Raw genomic sequence first — 14,096 nt, 5'->3', positions numbered from 1 at the left:
ACTTCTGATTAAACAACATGTATGCAGTGAATCACTCTGCCTCAGAAACTAAGGCAAATCAAAACTAAGTTTTGTGCCTCTCCTATCATGTGGTTAAAACCGCGTGTTTAAATGTACTGCCAAATGAAAGTCATCAGTTTATAAACTTTTTTGGGTTACCAGAGCAGCCTAAAACCTTAAACAGTTCATCTACTAATGTTACTGTCCTTTTCTTAGCCAAGAGTCTAAGCTAGACATCCAGTGTGCCATGTAAATAAACAGAACAAAAAAAGGAGGGCTTTTCTTCAGCCTGGCTGTATACACAATTGTCTGTTGTGAAAGTCTTTCCATATTAGCTCATATAGACCAATATTTTATGATTATTATGTTAGATTTCATTAAATAAATGAACCATAATTTAATTGGTTTATTAATGAGTTTAGAATAGAGCTTAAAAGATCACAAAACTTGATTTCAAAGTAAACTATAAAGTTGCAGTAAGTAAAGCAGCATGATAGAGCTGGGGAAGTAGCTGCTGCCTGTGCAAGAACCTGAGTTGAGCACTACAAAACAAACTGGTGCCACTGTCAGTCAGAGGTGGTCCAGAAACCCATCTACTTACAGCTAACTGAGGTTTTTTACAAGGTACCAAGAACACACCGAAGAAAAAATGATCTTCATTAAAACAAAACAAAACAAAATAACAGGTGCTTGGATAACTGGAAATACGGATAGAGCTATAGAGATGATGGAGGTATAGAAAGAGATAAAGGTCAGGTACAGCTGTAGATAGATACAGGCATGGGGAATGATAAAACGAAATCTCTACCTTTTACTATTTCAAGATTTGTTTGGTTCTTTTTAATATCTTAATTGTGTTGAGTTTTTGGTGAGATCATGAATTGTTTTCTTCATTTTCCTGAATCGTCTGTTTTCTTACATCTTATTAAATTTCCTGAGGAACATTATTTTAATTCTTTTAAGGCAGTGGTTCTCAACATATGGGTCCTGACCCCTTTGGGGTAAAATGACCCTTTCACAGAGGTCACATATCAGATATCCTGCATATCAGATATTTAAATTACAACTCATAACAGTAGCAAAATTACTGTTATGAAGTAGCAATAAAATAAATTTTTCTTTCTTTTTTAGGTTTTTTTTGTTTTTTGTTTTTGAGACAGGGTTTCTCTGTGTAGTTTTGGTGCCTGTCCTGGATCTTGTTCTGTAGACCAGGCTGGCCTCGAACTCAGAGATCCATCTGGCTCTGCCTCCCGAGTGCTAGGATTAAAGGCATCTGCCACCACCTCCAGGCTGCAATACAATAATTTTTATTGGGGGTCACCACAACATGAGGAACTGTATGAAAGGGTCATAGCATTAGGAAAGTTGAGAACCACTGCTTTAAGGCATTCTTAGATATCCTTTACTATAGTTTGTTTCCAGGCAATTTTTGTATTTCTTGCTGCTGCTTTTCTGTGTTGATGTTTACATACCTGTGAATCCATGGCCTGTTCTAATTTTACAAATAAGCTTTCACAGTGAAAGGCTTCTTCCTGTGGTGAGTCAAGATGTTGGTTTAATTTGGTGCATTGGTTCTTGTTTTAAGTGGGCACAGAAGTACAATCTCCTCGTTAATTCTCTAGCTGCTGTCACTGCCAGCAGGATTTGGACGTGTCTCAAGGGTTTAGACTATGGCGGCAACTGCAGCTTTGAAATATATATATACAGCAGAAAAAAGTACACTGGAACAAAACTCAGTTCTCATTAGAATACCAACTAATTGCTTTGTAAAACTTAACATATCAACCCTAAGATTTATATGGAAACTCAAGAAACACTGAGTAGCAAAAAGTTTAAAAACAAACAAACAAAAACTTGAAAAATCAGTTTAAGGACTCATATCTCCTTTCAAATTTTACTGTAAACTAATAGTTCTTTAGACAGTTTGGAACTGTTTTGCCTTGGGAATATATAACAGACAAGTGGATAAAATTAAAAGTACAGAATTGCTGAACATGTGTGGTGGCACATGCCTTCAATCCCAGCACTCAGGAGGCAGAGACAGACGGATCCCTGAGTTCAAGGCCAGCCTTGTCTACAGAGCTAGTTCTAGGGCAGCCAGAGCTACACAGAGAAACCTTGTCCTCAAAAAAGAAAAAAAAAGTGCAGAATAAACCCACATGTTGGTGGTCACAAAACTATTCAGTAAAAGATTAATCTTTTCAACAATGGTACTGAGACAGCTGGAAAAACAACTGCATGCGGAAGAATAAAATTTGTTCCTTACCACCTAATACCAAAAATAAAAATGTATCAAAATCTAAATATACTATAAAAGCCAACATTATAAAGCTGTCTAAGGAAACATAAAGGAAAAACTCCAGAAGTTTGGGTTTGAAATGGATTCTAGATATGACTCCAAAATAAAAATAGGACAAAAAACAAATTACATTTCATTCAAGTTGACAGCATTATACTTTCAAGGAAACTATTAAGGTAGTAAAAATACTTTCTAAATGATTTCCCCTTTATTCCTCCAAACATTATATTCTATTTCCTTACCTTGGGAAATCCTCTTCTCCCCTCAGTCCCTTACTAGCTACCTAAACTCTGTGGTTATTTAGATTGTGACACACATACCAAATGCTTAAAAGTTAACATCCACATATAAGAGGAAATATATAATAATTGTCTTTTTAGGCCTGGGCTACCTTCAGGATGATTTTTTAAATATACATATATGAAAGGAATATGAATTGAGTTGAGGCAATATCCCAACTAGATACTTAAGCCACCAAGTAAAACTTCCAGAAATGGGTTACATCCTGTTGAGATGTTGACCACAGGGGTCCCATGGCACTCCCCAGACATCACAGGCTACGGCCAAGGCTATTGGTTGCTCCCCATAACCTGATGGTAAGGCCCTATTGCTGAGACAAAATACTTATGTCATTGAACATGAAGAAGTTGAGTTGGTCCCTAACTGGAAGTTTTATCCCTAGAATTCCTAGTACTAGAAGGTATTCTTCATGCTACTAGAGGAGGAATGTAATTATTATCAATATCACCCAGCTACAAACCCTGCAACCTACAACAGAAACCTGCCTACAAGCTATACTTGTTAGTTTTATGGGGTACTATGTTATTCATTAAGTGGTGCTGTTTACTGTGTGAGGAAAGCCATAAACTATGGCAAAACTCACTATAAGAGTTTATTCGAAGGAACAGAGGGGAATGTGCTTTAGGCCTATGAAAGGTTGTGCATGGAGAAAGAGGAAGAAGGAGAAGAAGAAGGGAGGAGTCTATGACCCATTTTTTATGGATTCCCCTACACATGTGCATTTGGGCTTACGGAGCTACACCATACATGCACATAGACTGCATGATAATGCTGTGCACAAATTACATGATCACGCAGCGCATGGATTATGTAGGATGTAAAGCCCCTTGCTTGGCTACTGAACAGCACATGTACAGTCATGTAGCAACAATACTGGTGCAATCATGACACAAATGTTTGTGGGAACGACCAACCACTATTGGATTTAAGGACCACTCCATGAAATGGAACTGCTGAAACTGCTAAAGTGGCCAAGAACCTGATACTAGATAGGTCATGGTCCTAGAGGAAAACCTAATATATTATAGTCCTGCTATTGAAACATATAAATGTTCCTATAATAAATGACTCCTAAAGACATACTGCTGTCATCAATGCCTCTCTTTAAAAATCCATACAGAGAATCCAGTAAGACATTTCTTCATAGAAGTTAAACAGACTGCCAATAAACACTTGAAAGGATGTTTGACATCTTAGCTATCAAGCAAATTGATGTTACACTGGGATACCACTTTACAGGAACTGGGATGGCTAAGAACAAAAAGATCACAGTAAGTGTTGATGAGGATGTAGAGAAACTAGAAGCCTTATACACTGGAGAGAATGTAAAGCTGTGCATTCACTTTGGAAACATTTTGGCATGAAAGTCAAAGAGCACTTGACTCTGCGTTTTCACTCCTAGGTACACCCAGAAGAAAAGAAAATGTGTGCAAACAAAAACTCACAAATGTTATTCATAACAGCCAAAATATGAACACAATCCACGTATGTATCAAGAGATAAATGGATAAATGTGGTGTAGCTATATAATGAAATATCAACTAACCATAAAAAAGGAATGAAGTATTAAAAACATGCAACAAGATGGATGAACCTTACAAACGTTTCTGAGAAGTCAGAAAGAGGATAAATATGTGTGATTGCATTTATGTGAAATGAAAATTTGAAGATACATAAAGACAAAATAAATGGATAGGGCAGTCACGATGGCTCTGTATAAAGGCACTTGCTGCCATAGCCAATAACATGAATTCAATCTCCAGAACCCATGTTGTGGAAGATGAGAACTGACTCCCACAAACTGTCTTCTGATTTCATGTACCCTGTGGGATGTGTGTGCCCACATACACACAAAATAAGTAAACAGTGTAACAAAAATAATAAATGGCTTACACGGTTGCCTTCTACTCAAAAGTTGTGCATTCTGTTCCCTTTCTCCAGATGTACTGGGTGTTCTAGATTATGTATCTTGTTCTAAAGGGAAAAAGTAGATAGCTCTTAATGGAGTTTTGTTAGAAGTTAGTGGAGGCGAAGTCCAGAAGCAGTTGCTAACCCTCTGTGTCCTATATCCCTGCCTCTCCAAGAAGGGACTTTACACACTCAGGATTTATGTTAGTCTGTGGCTGTGCCCTTTTAACAGTCAGTGGAGTTGACAACATCTTAGACGGACAGGTGCTCAGGTGCTCAGGGTCTATCTACTTTTGTCTTTTAGATGCCCATCTGTCCCCAGATTTTGAAGTACCTAGGTAGCCTGCAACTTAAGTAGATTCAATAAAAATAATTTGGATTCATCCAGTTTGATTTTTTTTTATTGTGAGGACAATGTCCTGTTTTTCTTCTATATGTCTCTTAGCTGAAATTGGAAGTATGACTGTACTTTTCAGAAATGTCATAACCTAAGTATAATGTGCAATTTTAAAGTGGATCCTTTTACTACTGGTACAACTGGTAAAGTCTTTATTGGGATCTTAGGGTTAGACAGTAGAATCAAACCAGAATTATGGTCTTGATGGGTGTATTAATGGTTGTATAGGAGGATTTCTTCTTTGTTAGAATACACAAGTATTTGGAAAGGATTTAGTACTGTTTTGAAATCTCATTCTTTTAAAGACATCAGTTATCCCCAAACTAACCCATAGATTTGGTGTAATCCCCCAAAAAAGTTGTAATTGGAATTTTTGTGGAAGTCTAAGAATATTCACCCTTTCCAGAGAGAGAAGAAACAAATCTGTTTACAAGTTTAAGGGATGACCAAGCAGACAGCTGAAGACAAAGGAAGCAGAAAATATAAAGAATGAGCAAGACACTTAGAGGTGGGGTAAAATGGCGTAGAGGACTCAAGAGAAGTAGAAACTATACTGTAGAGTTTATGAGCATAAAATAACTGCTGCTGAACTGGACAGTAATTTAGAAGAAGGTGCACATCCGACCATGAGTTTTGTTACAGTGTGACAATGTTATTTCTTGGTGATGAATCCTTTGTAAAACTCTAGCCCTACATGAAACATTGCATTTTAAGCGAGGTATATATCAATTAGTAATTTGAAAGCATATATTAAAATTTATTTTGAAGTCATATTCAAATAATGCCCCCTTCTTTTTTCTAGAGTGGACTCCTTTTTTTCCTGAGCCGGTATATGTCCCAACAGGCCTGGAAGTAGAACCTGTTTACCCAAACTCCAAGGAAGATACTGTGGTTTATCTAGCTGAAGATGGTGAGCATACACTCTAACACTTTGCTATAAAATACAATTTGGTACCTCGTTTGATATCTTAGACTTGTTATCTGTAGAGGGAACTTCAAAGCACTAGGAAGTCCCTGTTGTCTTAAAAATGTATGGGTACATATTAATGCAAATGTTTAGTGCTGATTATGTTTTTCAAGACACATTTAAAATGTGCTGTCCATTAAATGGAGAGTTCCATATAGAATGAATTATGTTTTGTTTGTTTTTAAGTATAAATCTAGTGATGGTATCTGCAAAATCATTATTCCCTCTCTATGTGCAGTTTACCTTTGTAGAATCATTCAAATGATTTGCTGCTAATTTCATCCCTGTTTTGTGAATTGTTTTTATGTCACTATCTTTGAAACTATCTTTGAAAGAAAAGAAAATAGTCCACATTGCAAATAAGATCCAAGATTATTTCTCTGGCTCAGAATTGTGTTCTTCAAATTCATCATGGTACTTGATGCTCTTATATACCAAGTAATTTATCCTTGTCTATGTAACAACTTGCTCCTTTTCTATGGTCATGATCTATTGTTTTTTGTTGTTGTTGTTGGGTTTTTTGGGGTTTTTTGTTTGTTTGTTTGTTTGGTTTTTTTTGAGACAGGGTTTCTCTGTGTAGTTTTGGTGCCTGTTCTGGATCTCACTCTGTAGACCAGGCTGGGCTTGAACGCAAACAGATCCACCTGGCTCTACCTCCCAAATGCTGGGATTGAAGGCATGCACGACTACCACCCGGCTTGAATAATTTTTTGATGCATGACTTGGAATATAAAAGTTAAGGTTTATTTTCCCACATATCTGTTTCTGAAAATATTTCACGTTGAAAAGACTATCCCTTCCTCCACGGAAATGTCTAGCTACCTTTATGAAATGTCTGCTCACAGTATACATGTCACATGTGAATCTATTTCTAGACAGTTTGTTCTGTGCTGATGTATTGATGCTTGTGCTAACATCACACACTGATGATGTAGCTTTATCTATAGCAGAATACTTTGATACAAAAATAGCCATTTGAACTTTCTTTTGATTAGTATTTATATACTATATCTTTTTCCATCATTTAAATTTTTTGTTTTGTTTTTCTTTTTGATGTTGTTGTTGTGTATGTGAGGCAGGGTCTCACTGTGTAATATTGGCTAGCCTTATACTTACTATGTAGAACAGGCTGGCCTCAAACTCACAGATTTATCTGCATCTGCTTCCCAAGTGCTGGGATTAAAGGCATGGGCCATCATGCCTGGCTCCATCATTTTATTTTAATATATTTTCTTCATTTTTTAAAATTTAGGTCCATGCAACATATATCTGTGCTTTGCTTTTTATATAGTTTGAAGATATGTTTTAAATTACTATAGTAAATATAAGTTTTGATGCAATTAGATTCAATACCTACCATCTTGCTGTGTTGTATTTTTCCTGTCTTTTTTATTATTACATTTCATCTTTTGCAATTAATTTGCATATATTAGTCCTATTTATCCCAACTATTGGTATATGTATACCTGTTTGGGTTTTTGTGTGACCTTAGGTTTTTCAGTATATGTCTTTGTAAAAGATTCTCATTGCAGCTTAGTGTTGGTGGCACATGCCTGTATCTTAGCACTCAGGAGGCTGAGTGAGAGGATCACAAGTTCAAGGCCAGCCTGAGCTACACAGAGAAAACATGTCTCAAAAGTAAATTAACTGGAGATGGAAAGATGACTCAATAGTTAAGAGCACTTTCTGCTCTTGTAGAGGATCCCAGTTAAGTTTGTAGCACCTACACTGGGTAGCTAACAACCACCTGTAACTCCAATTCCAAGAGATGCAGCACCCTCTTCTGGCCTCCATGGGCACTAGACATGCACATACATACGTACAGGCACTCAAATACACATATAAAAATAAATTCTTAAAAACTAATAATTTTAAAATAAATATAAAAATTACTTTCAAATATTGTCTTTAATATATAATACAGAAATCTTATAAAATGCATTCCCAATTTTCTTTTTGTCTTAGTTTCAATTATTTTTTTACTTTTTCATATGCTAGAAAAGTTACTATTTACATCATTTAAAAAAATAAAATGACTATTTTAATTTTAATTTCTAGTACTAACTTCTTTTGTGTGTTTGTGTGTGCATACACGCACATATATGTGAGCCTATGCATGTGTGTGGAACATAGAAATAAACCTGTGCATCATTTCTCAGATGCTGTCCACCTTGAGTCTTACAGCAGGGTGTCTCATTAACCCAGAACTCACTGAATAGGCTAGATTGGCTGGCCCAGCAAGCCCCAGGAATCTGTCTGTCTCTGCCTCCCCATTGCTTGGATTAGAGGCTCTGCCACTGCACCTGACTTTTAAAAATGTGGGTCCTGGAGATGGAACTCAGGTCCTCCTGCTTGCTCAGCAGACACTGTACTGACTGAGCTATCTAGCTCTCTGGCCTTCAAGCACTTTTTCTATCCATCTATCCATCTATCCGTCTATCCATCTATCCATCTATCCGTCTATCCGTCTATCCATCTATCCATCTATCTATTGTGCAGATCCAAATTTCTATCTAATAACACTTCTGCCTAGAAAATTTTACTATTTCTTGTAATGTAAATTTATTCTTTGACTCAGAATAAAAAAGTCTACTTGACAAATTTTATCTTACAGCACTTGAAAAATGTCCCACACTTGTAGCCTCTGAGACCCTTAATCCTTATTCCTACATAGATATGTTTGTTGTGCTTTGAACTTTTTAAAACTTGGTTTGGTGCCAGTGACTAATGTCATTATCTCAAATATTGTTTCTTCATACTTTTCTTCTCCTAGGATTTCAAAGTGAATATGTTAGGTTATTTGATACTGTCTAACAAGTCTTGGACCTGACATTCTTGTTTTGTTTGTTTTATGTTACTTTTGTTTTTAGAAGCTCCTGCTTGAGTTTGGGCTGTTTCTGTTCACCATCCTCATGTTTGTGGAGTATTTCCTTTGTGCTGTAAAGTCTCCTGATGACTCTTCAGAGGCAGTTTCAATTTTTGTAACTGCTTTTCACTTGTCATATTCTAGCGGATGCTTTCTTACATTTCCAACTGATAAGCACATATTCTTTTACACTTGGTTCTTTAACTTATCTTACTCCTTCTGAATTTTTTACCTGATAGACCCAGCATCTTCGTTATATTAAACTGGTTATATTGTTTTCCCTTTTGACCCATGTCTGTGGAATTGTCTCTGTGTATGTGCATGCATGAGCATATGTGTTGAAAGCCTGTTTGGTAGCTGAGGAGCTTACTAGGTGGTAAAGAAAAGCAAATAATTTTTATGCATGAAAACTGAAAAAAAACTCCAGGGCCTAACTATTTAAGTATATATTATGAGATTGGGGTGGGGTTATTGATTCAGTCAGTTTGGGGATTAAGTTAGTATTAGATTTATTCTTGGTCTTTTTATACCTTTACAGCACCACGGGATTCAGATTTCCTCTACATCACCATTTAGGATGATGTAGAAGGATCATCTCAGTTCTGGACCATCCTTAGATTTATATATTTCCTTTATACTACACTACACTGAAATCCTTCTGAACTCTACATTCTCCAATTCATAAATCTTTGTTATTTTTTACTCATGTCCTCTTACACTGTTTGTGGAGACCACAGAGTTCTGATTAAACCTTAGTCACACACCTTGTCCCTAGGTCTCTCTCACACATGAGGCATTTGCAGTGCGCCAGTGTCAGCAATAAAACATCTGGTTCCATCCTGTAATTCCTGCCTTTCCTCAAGTAGTAAAGGATTTGGGATTTTTGAAAACAGTTTTCTTTTCCCAGATAATGTAAATGAACACTAGAGCCCTAAAGATGACAGTGTTTGTTGTCCTTACTTCACAAGGTTTTAAGATTTTGTTACATAAGGAGGGAGAAATGATCTAGGTAGGGTTTTATGCATTGTAAATAATGCTTTCTCAGAAATGTTTTTGTGAATATCAGGTTATGTCTATGAGAAGAACTATTGTAGGGACAAAATTTCCTTATACCTAATATCTCTCATATTCTCTCAGAGAATCTTCTTTCTCTGTCTAGCCCACACTCAACCTTTTGATGACTAGTTATAATTTTTAAAAAGACTTATTTTTAAATTATGTATCTCTTGTGTGAGTATGAACACACAAAAGCAGGTTCTAGTGGAGGCCACAAGCATTTAGATCCCCTGAAGCTGGAGTTACAGGCAGTTGTGAACCACCTAATGTGTCTAAGTGCTCATAACCAAACTCAGGTTCTTTAAAGAGCCATATGCCCCTTAACCACTGAACCATCTGGCCAGCCCTAACTGGTTATGTTTTAAAATAAATGTTCCTTGCTGTGGTCTGCACTAAGTAAGCCAGTACTCATGACCCATCTCTCCTATAGGAGGGCATTAGATTTTGAATTGGGCATTTGTCCTGCAACCATAGATAATAGAATTTTCAGTAATTCAAAAAATAGTTGTAAATTTACTCACAGCATTTTTTTCTGTTACAAGACTAAAACAATGTGCTTTCCAGTGTTCTGTGTCCTAAGCAGAATCCAGAATTTGTCCTTCAATTTAAGTCGTTGTAGTGTTTAAAACTTAGGAGCATTTAAAGCTGTAAGCTTATCCCTAAGTTACAGCTTTTACTCCAGCCCACAGGTGTCTGATTTGTCATTCTGCTTAAAATATCGTTTCCTATGCCTGTGATGCTTTTCTTTAGAGCCATGTTGTAGATGAGATCATCTGGATATCTTCCTGTCACTGATTTGGTCTTCTCTCATCAGCTTACAAAGAGCCCTGTTTTGTGTATTCCCGAGTTGGGGGTAATCGAACACCCTTGAAACAACCTGTGGATAACTGTGACAACACTTTGGTGTTTGAAGCAAGGTTTGAGAGTGGTAATCTACAGAAGGTAGTCAAAGTGTAGGTTTTAATTATTTTTATTAGAGGAAGTAGGCCATTAGCTACTTACTGTTTTTTGGATTAGGTATATTAAAGTTCTTAGTCTCCAGTACTTAACTATAATTCTTGAAGTATAAATGCTAATTAGGGGTTTTAAGGGTTTATTTTTATTTAACCCATTCCTAGGTCAGTATTCATAACTCTCTATATATGAACATTTAGAAAAAGCTATTTGGTAAGGAAAAGTCACAATCAGAAAAGATTAGCATGTAAATAAATCTTACAGGGAAAAATGTTTTACCTTCATTAAGTATCTTCATTGACTAAGTATGGGTACAGATAATCAGATTGTTTTGCTGTGAGTTCAAATTTTGAAACCTATGTAATTGTGTTACTTTACATGTCTTTCAGACCTTTCTTAGTGATAGTTATTTTATATTCCTAGAACTGGAATTATTAGAAAATGAAGTATGTGCTTGAAGGGGAAAAAAATCAAACACTGATTTTTTTTTTTTACTTGGTTTCAATAACTCCTTACCTGTTTAATTTATAGGAAATAGTTGTATTGGAACATACAAGATTTTACTGAATTTCTACATTTACAGAGGAAACAAAGGCTACATATTTAAATATGATCAGCTTCTCATGAAATAAAACTTTCAAAACTTTCTTTTTGTGGTTGTTTGCTATCAAATTCTAAGTATACATTGTTTCTTCCCAAAAAGACTATCTATAACAATATAAAATAGATAAAAATAAGATTATTTTTCTAATATAACTTAAACTGATATGCCATTCTTATGTGCTTTTTCCTTCCTTTTTGTGTATTAGGGCAGATTATGAATACCAGTTGACTGTGCGCCCAGACCTCTTCACAAATAAGCATACTCAGTGGTACTATTTCCAGGTCACTAATACCCAAGCAGAAATAGTCTACAGATTCACTATTGTCAACTTCACCAAGCCTGCTAGTCTTTACAATCGGGGTATGAGGCCACTGTTCTATTCTGAAAAAGAGGCCAAGATCCATAACATTGGCTGGCAGAGAAGAGGAGACCAAATCAAATATTATAAAAACAACCTTGGGCAAGATGGGCGCCATTTTTTTTCTCTTACATGGACATTTCAGTTTCCACACAGCAAGGATACTTGCTACTTTGCTCACTGCTATCCATACACTTACACCAACCTTCAAGAATACCTTTCTGGCATCAACAGTGACCCAGTAAGATCAAAGTTTTGTAAAATACGTGTCTTGTGCCACACACTTGCTAGGAATATGGTGTATGTCTTGACAATCACTACTCCCTTGAAGAACAGTGACTCAAGAAAGCGCAAGGCTGTGATTTTGACTGCAAGGGTCCATCCAGGAGAGACCAACAGCTCTTGGATCATGAAAGGCTTCCTAGATTATATTTTAGGAGACTCAAGTGATGCACGGTTGCTTCGGGACACTTTCATCTTCAAGGTGGTACCCATGCTGAATCCAGATGGTGTGATTGTGGGAAATTACCGATGTTCCTTAGCTGGACGGGATTTAAACCGTAATTATACATCTCTCCTGAAGGAATCTTTCCCTTCTGTTTGGTATACAAGGAACATGATCCATAGGTAAAATATTCTTCAAATTGCATCTCTGCTTAGTTAGTAAATTTGGTAATAAGAACTTTGCTCATACAGTCCCATTCATTTTTTTACACTAACTTTTCTTAAGATAGTTCATAAGCAATTTTCCTGTCTTTCTAATTCTGATCATACACCTTTCTGGTACTGTAAACAAACTCATTCCCTGTAAAGATGAAACAGACTCAGAACATTTCAATGGCTTTGTGAAACTGTGAAGTTTGTATATCACAAACTTGATTTCTTGCTAAAGTTTATAGTAGCCTTGATGGTTACACTTATATATGAAAATTAACTACAGACCAAAGCCTTTTGGCATTTTGCCGATCTTACAATGCTGAATGAGTCCTTAGACTATTAGTTGGTGTAGTTATTTAAATTTTCATGAATAATAGTCTCATTTGCCCCCAGGAAAATTTGAACACCTTTAAAATTTCTAAATCTAGGACAGTAAAATCAACTTATTACTTTAATGTTTTTTGAAGGGTGAATTATTATATAGAACCATTCTATTCCATTCCATTCCATTCCATTCTATTCTATTCTATTCTATTCTATTCTATTCTAATCAGGAATAAAAAGTCTGTTGGAAACATAACATCCATTCTATAGGCTTGGGGCTTAAACATACTATATTGGAGTTGATGTTACATCATTTGCTACCTGTACACCCTTGTGCAATTTAAAAACCAACGCAAGGCTCAGTTTTATTGTCTCTAGAGTGGGACTAATATCACAAAGTTGAGAGGATTAAATGAGAAAAGTATTATAAATATGCCCAAATAAGGAACAGAACATTGAAAGCTCTAAATGTATTCATATGATTATGATTTCTTACATGTATTAATAAAATTATATAGATATGAAAACTCATTGTAAGTATTTAGAGTTACTCGGTTTGTATAATAACAACTCCCATTATAGAAATTACTGTCTTCTTATCCAGCTTTCATACCAGGACTTCTCACAGCTACAGACACAAGGTACTTGTTACAGAATTGAGGAACCAAAGGTCACTACCAGCTTCTCAGAGAAACAGACAGAAGGTAGAAGCTTCTGGTGTGACTATGATTGTCTCAGACAGTCTAGCCTCAACTTTCCCTTTCAGATAAATCCTTTTATCTGCTTTGGAAAGTAATAAGTGCAAAACCCCATTAAAAACCTGAAATCCTGGTTTTTATATAGCCTTTGCAAATGTGGATTCCAGGCCTCCTTGTAGCTGTTTGGGAAATGTTTAAGTAACAAAAGAGTAACCTGTAATTTCTTTTATTCTTGGGATGTGAACAGTAAAAAGAGCTGACTACTTGTAATATGTCCAGCATTCTGACATAGAATTAAGGACATTAGTGGGAAAACTAATGAAATCTAAAAAGTTGGGAGGTTAGTTCATAACAGTAAAGTGCCAAGATTGGCTTCTTTGTTTTTGAGAGCATAGCAGTTATGCAATATGCTAAGCAAAAGGGAAACTACAAAAGTAGACTAGAGCACTACTTTTATAGCTTTTGTGTCAATCTTGTTATTTTTAAATGAAACATATATATAAAGGCAGCTGACGGAATGCCTATTACATTATCTATGATGTCTATTTAATGATCTTTGACATTAAGAATTCCTGGTCTGACACATGATGGATTACAAGCCAATATAACTTGGCTTGTCTTTACGGAAGCTAATTTAAATGTCTCACTTATCAGGTGCCTGAGAGAAGTTAAGGCAGGGGTCAATTCAATAATTCTGAAAGAATTTCA

At 35.9% G+C, this 14,096-nt stretch overlaps 1 protein-coding gene across 19 annotated transcripts in view; it reads left to right on the top strand.

Annotated features, from left to right (window-relative positions):
• The window catches only part of Agbl3 (ATP/GTP binding protein like 3), an 84,954-nt gene that overhangs the window by 10,636 nt on the left and 60,222 nt on the right, over positions 1 to 14,096 (top strand). For 14 of the 19 annotated variants that reach the window (XM_036181424.1, XM_036181423.1, XM_036181425.1 and 11 more), the window contains exons 4-6: positions 5,707 to 5,814; positions 10,608 to 10,746; positions 11,557 to 12,336. In XM_036181424.1, coding sequence (XP_036037317.1) covers positions 5,707 to 5,814; positions 10,608 to 10,746; positions 11,557 to 12,336 — 1,027 coding nt within the window. Of the gene's footprint in view, positions 1 to 3,719; positions 3,880 to 4,001; positions 4,085 to 5,706; positions 5,815 to 10,607; positions 10,747 to 11,556; positions 12,337 to 14,096 lie in introns of those variants that run through there. The other 5 variants (XM_036181439.1, XM_036181438.1, XM_036181441.1 and 2 more) reach the window with 5 other exon arrangements.

The sequence above is a fragment of the Onychomys torridus genome, chromosome 3 (genome assembly GCF_903995425.1).
Source record: "Onychomys torridus chromosome 3, mOncTor1.1, whole genome shotgun sequence".
Classification (NCBI taxonomy): domain Eukaryota; kingdom Metazoa; phylum Chordata; class Mammalia; order Rodentia; family Cricetidae; genus Onychomys; species Onychomys torridus.
Note: the sequence above shows the minus strand (reverse complement) of the source record. Positions and strands in the feature narration are given on the sequence as shown.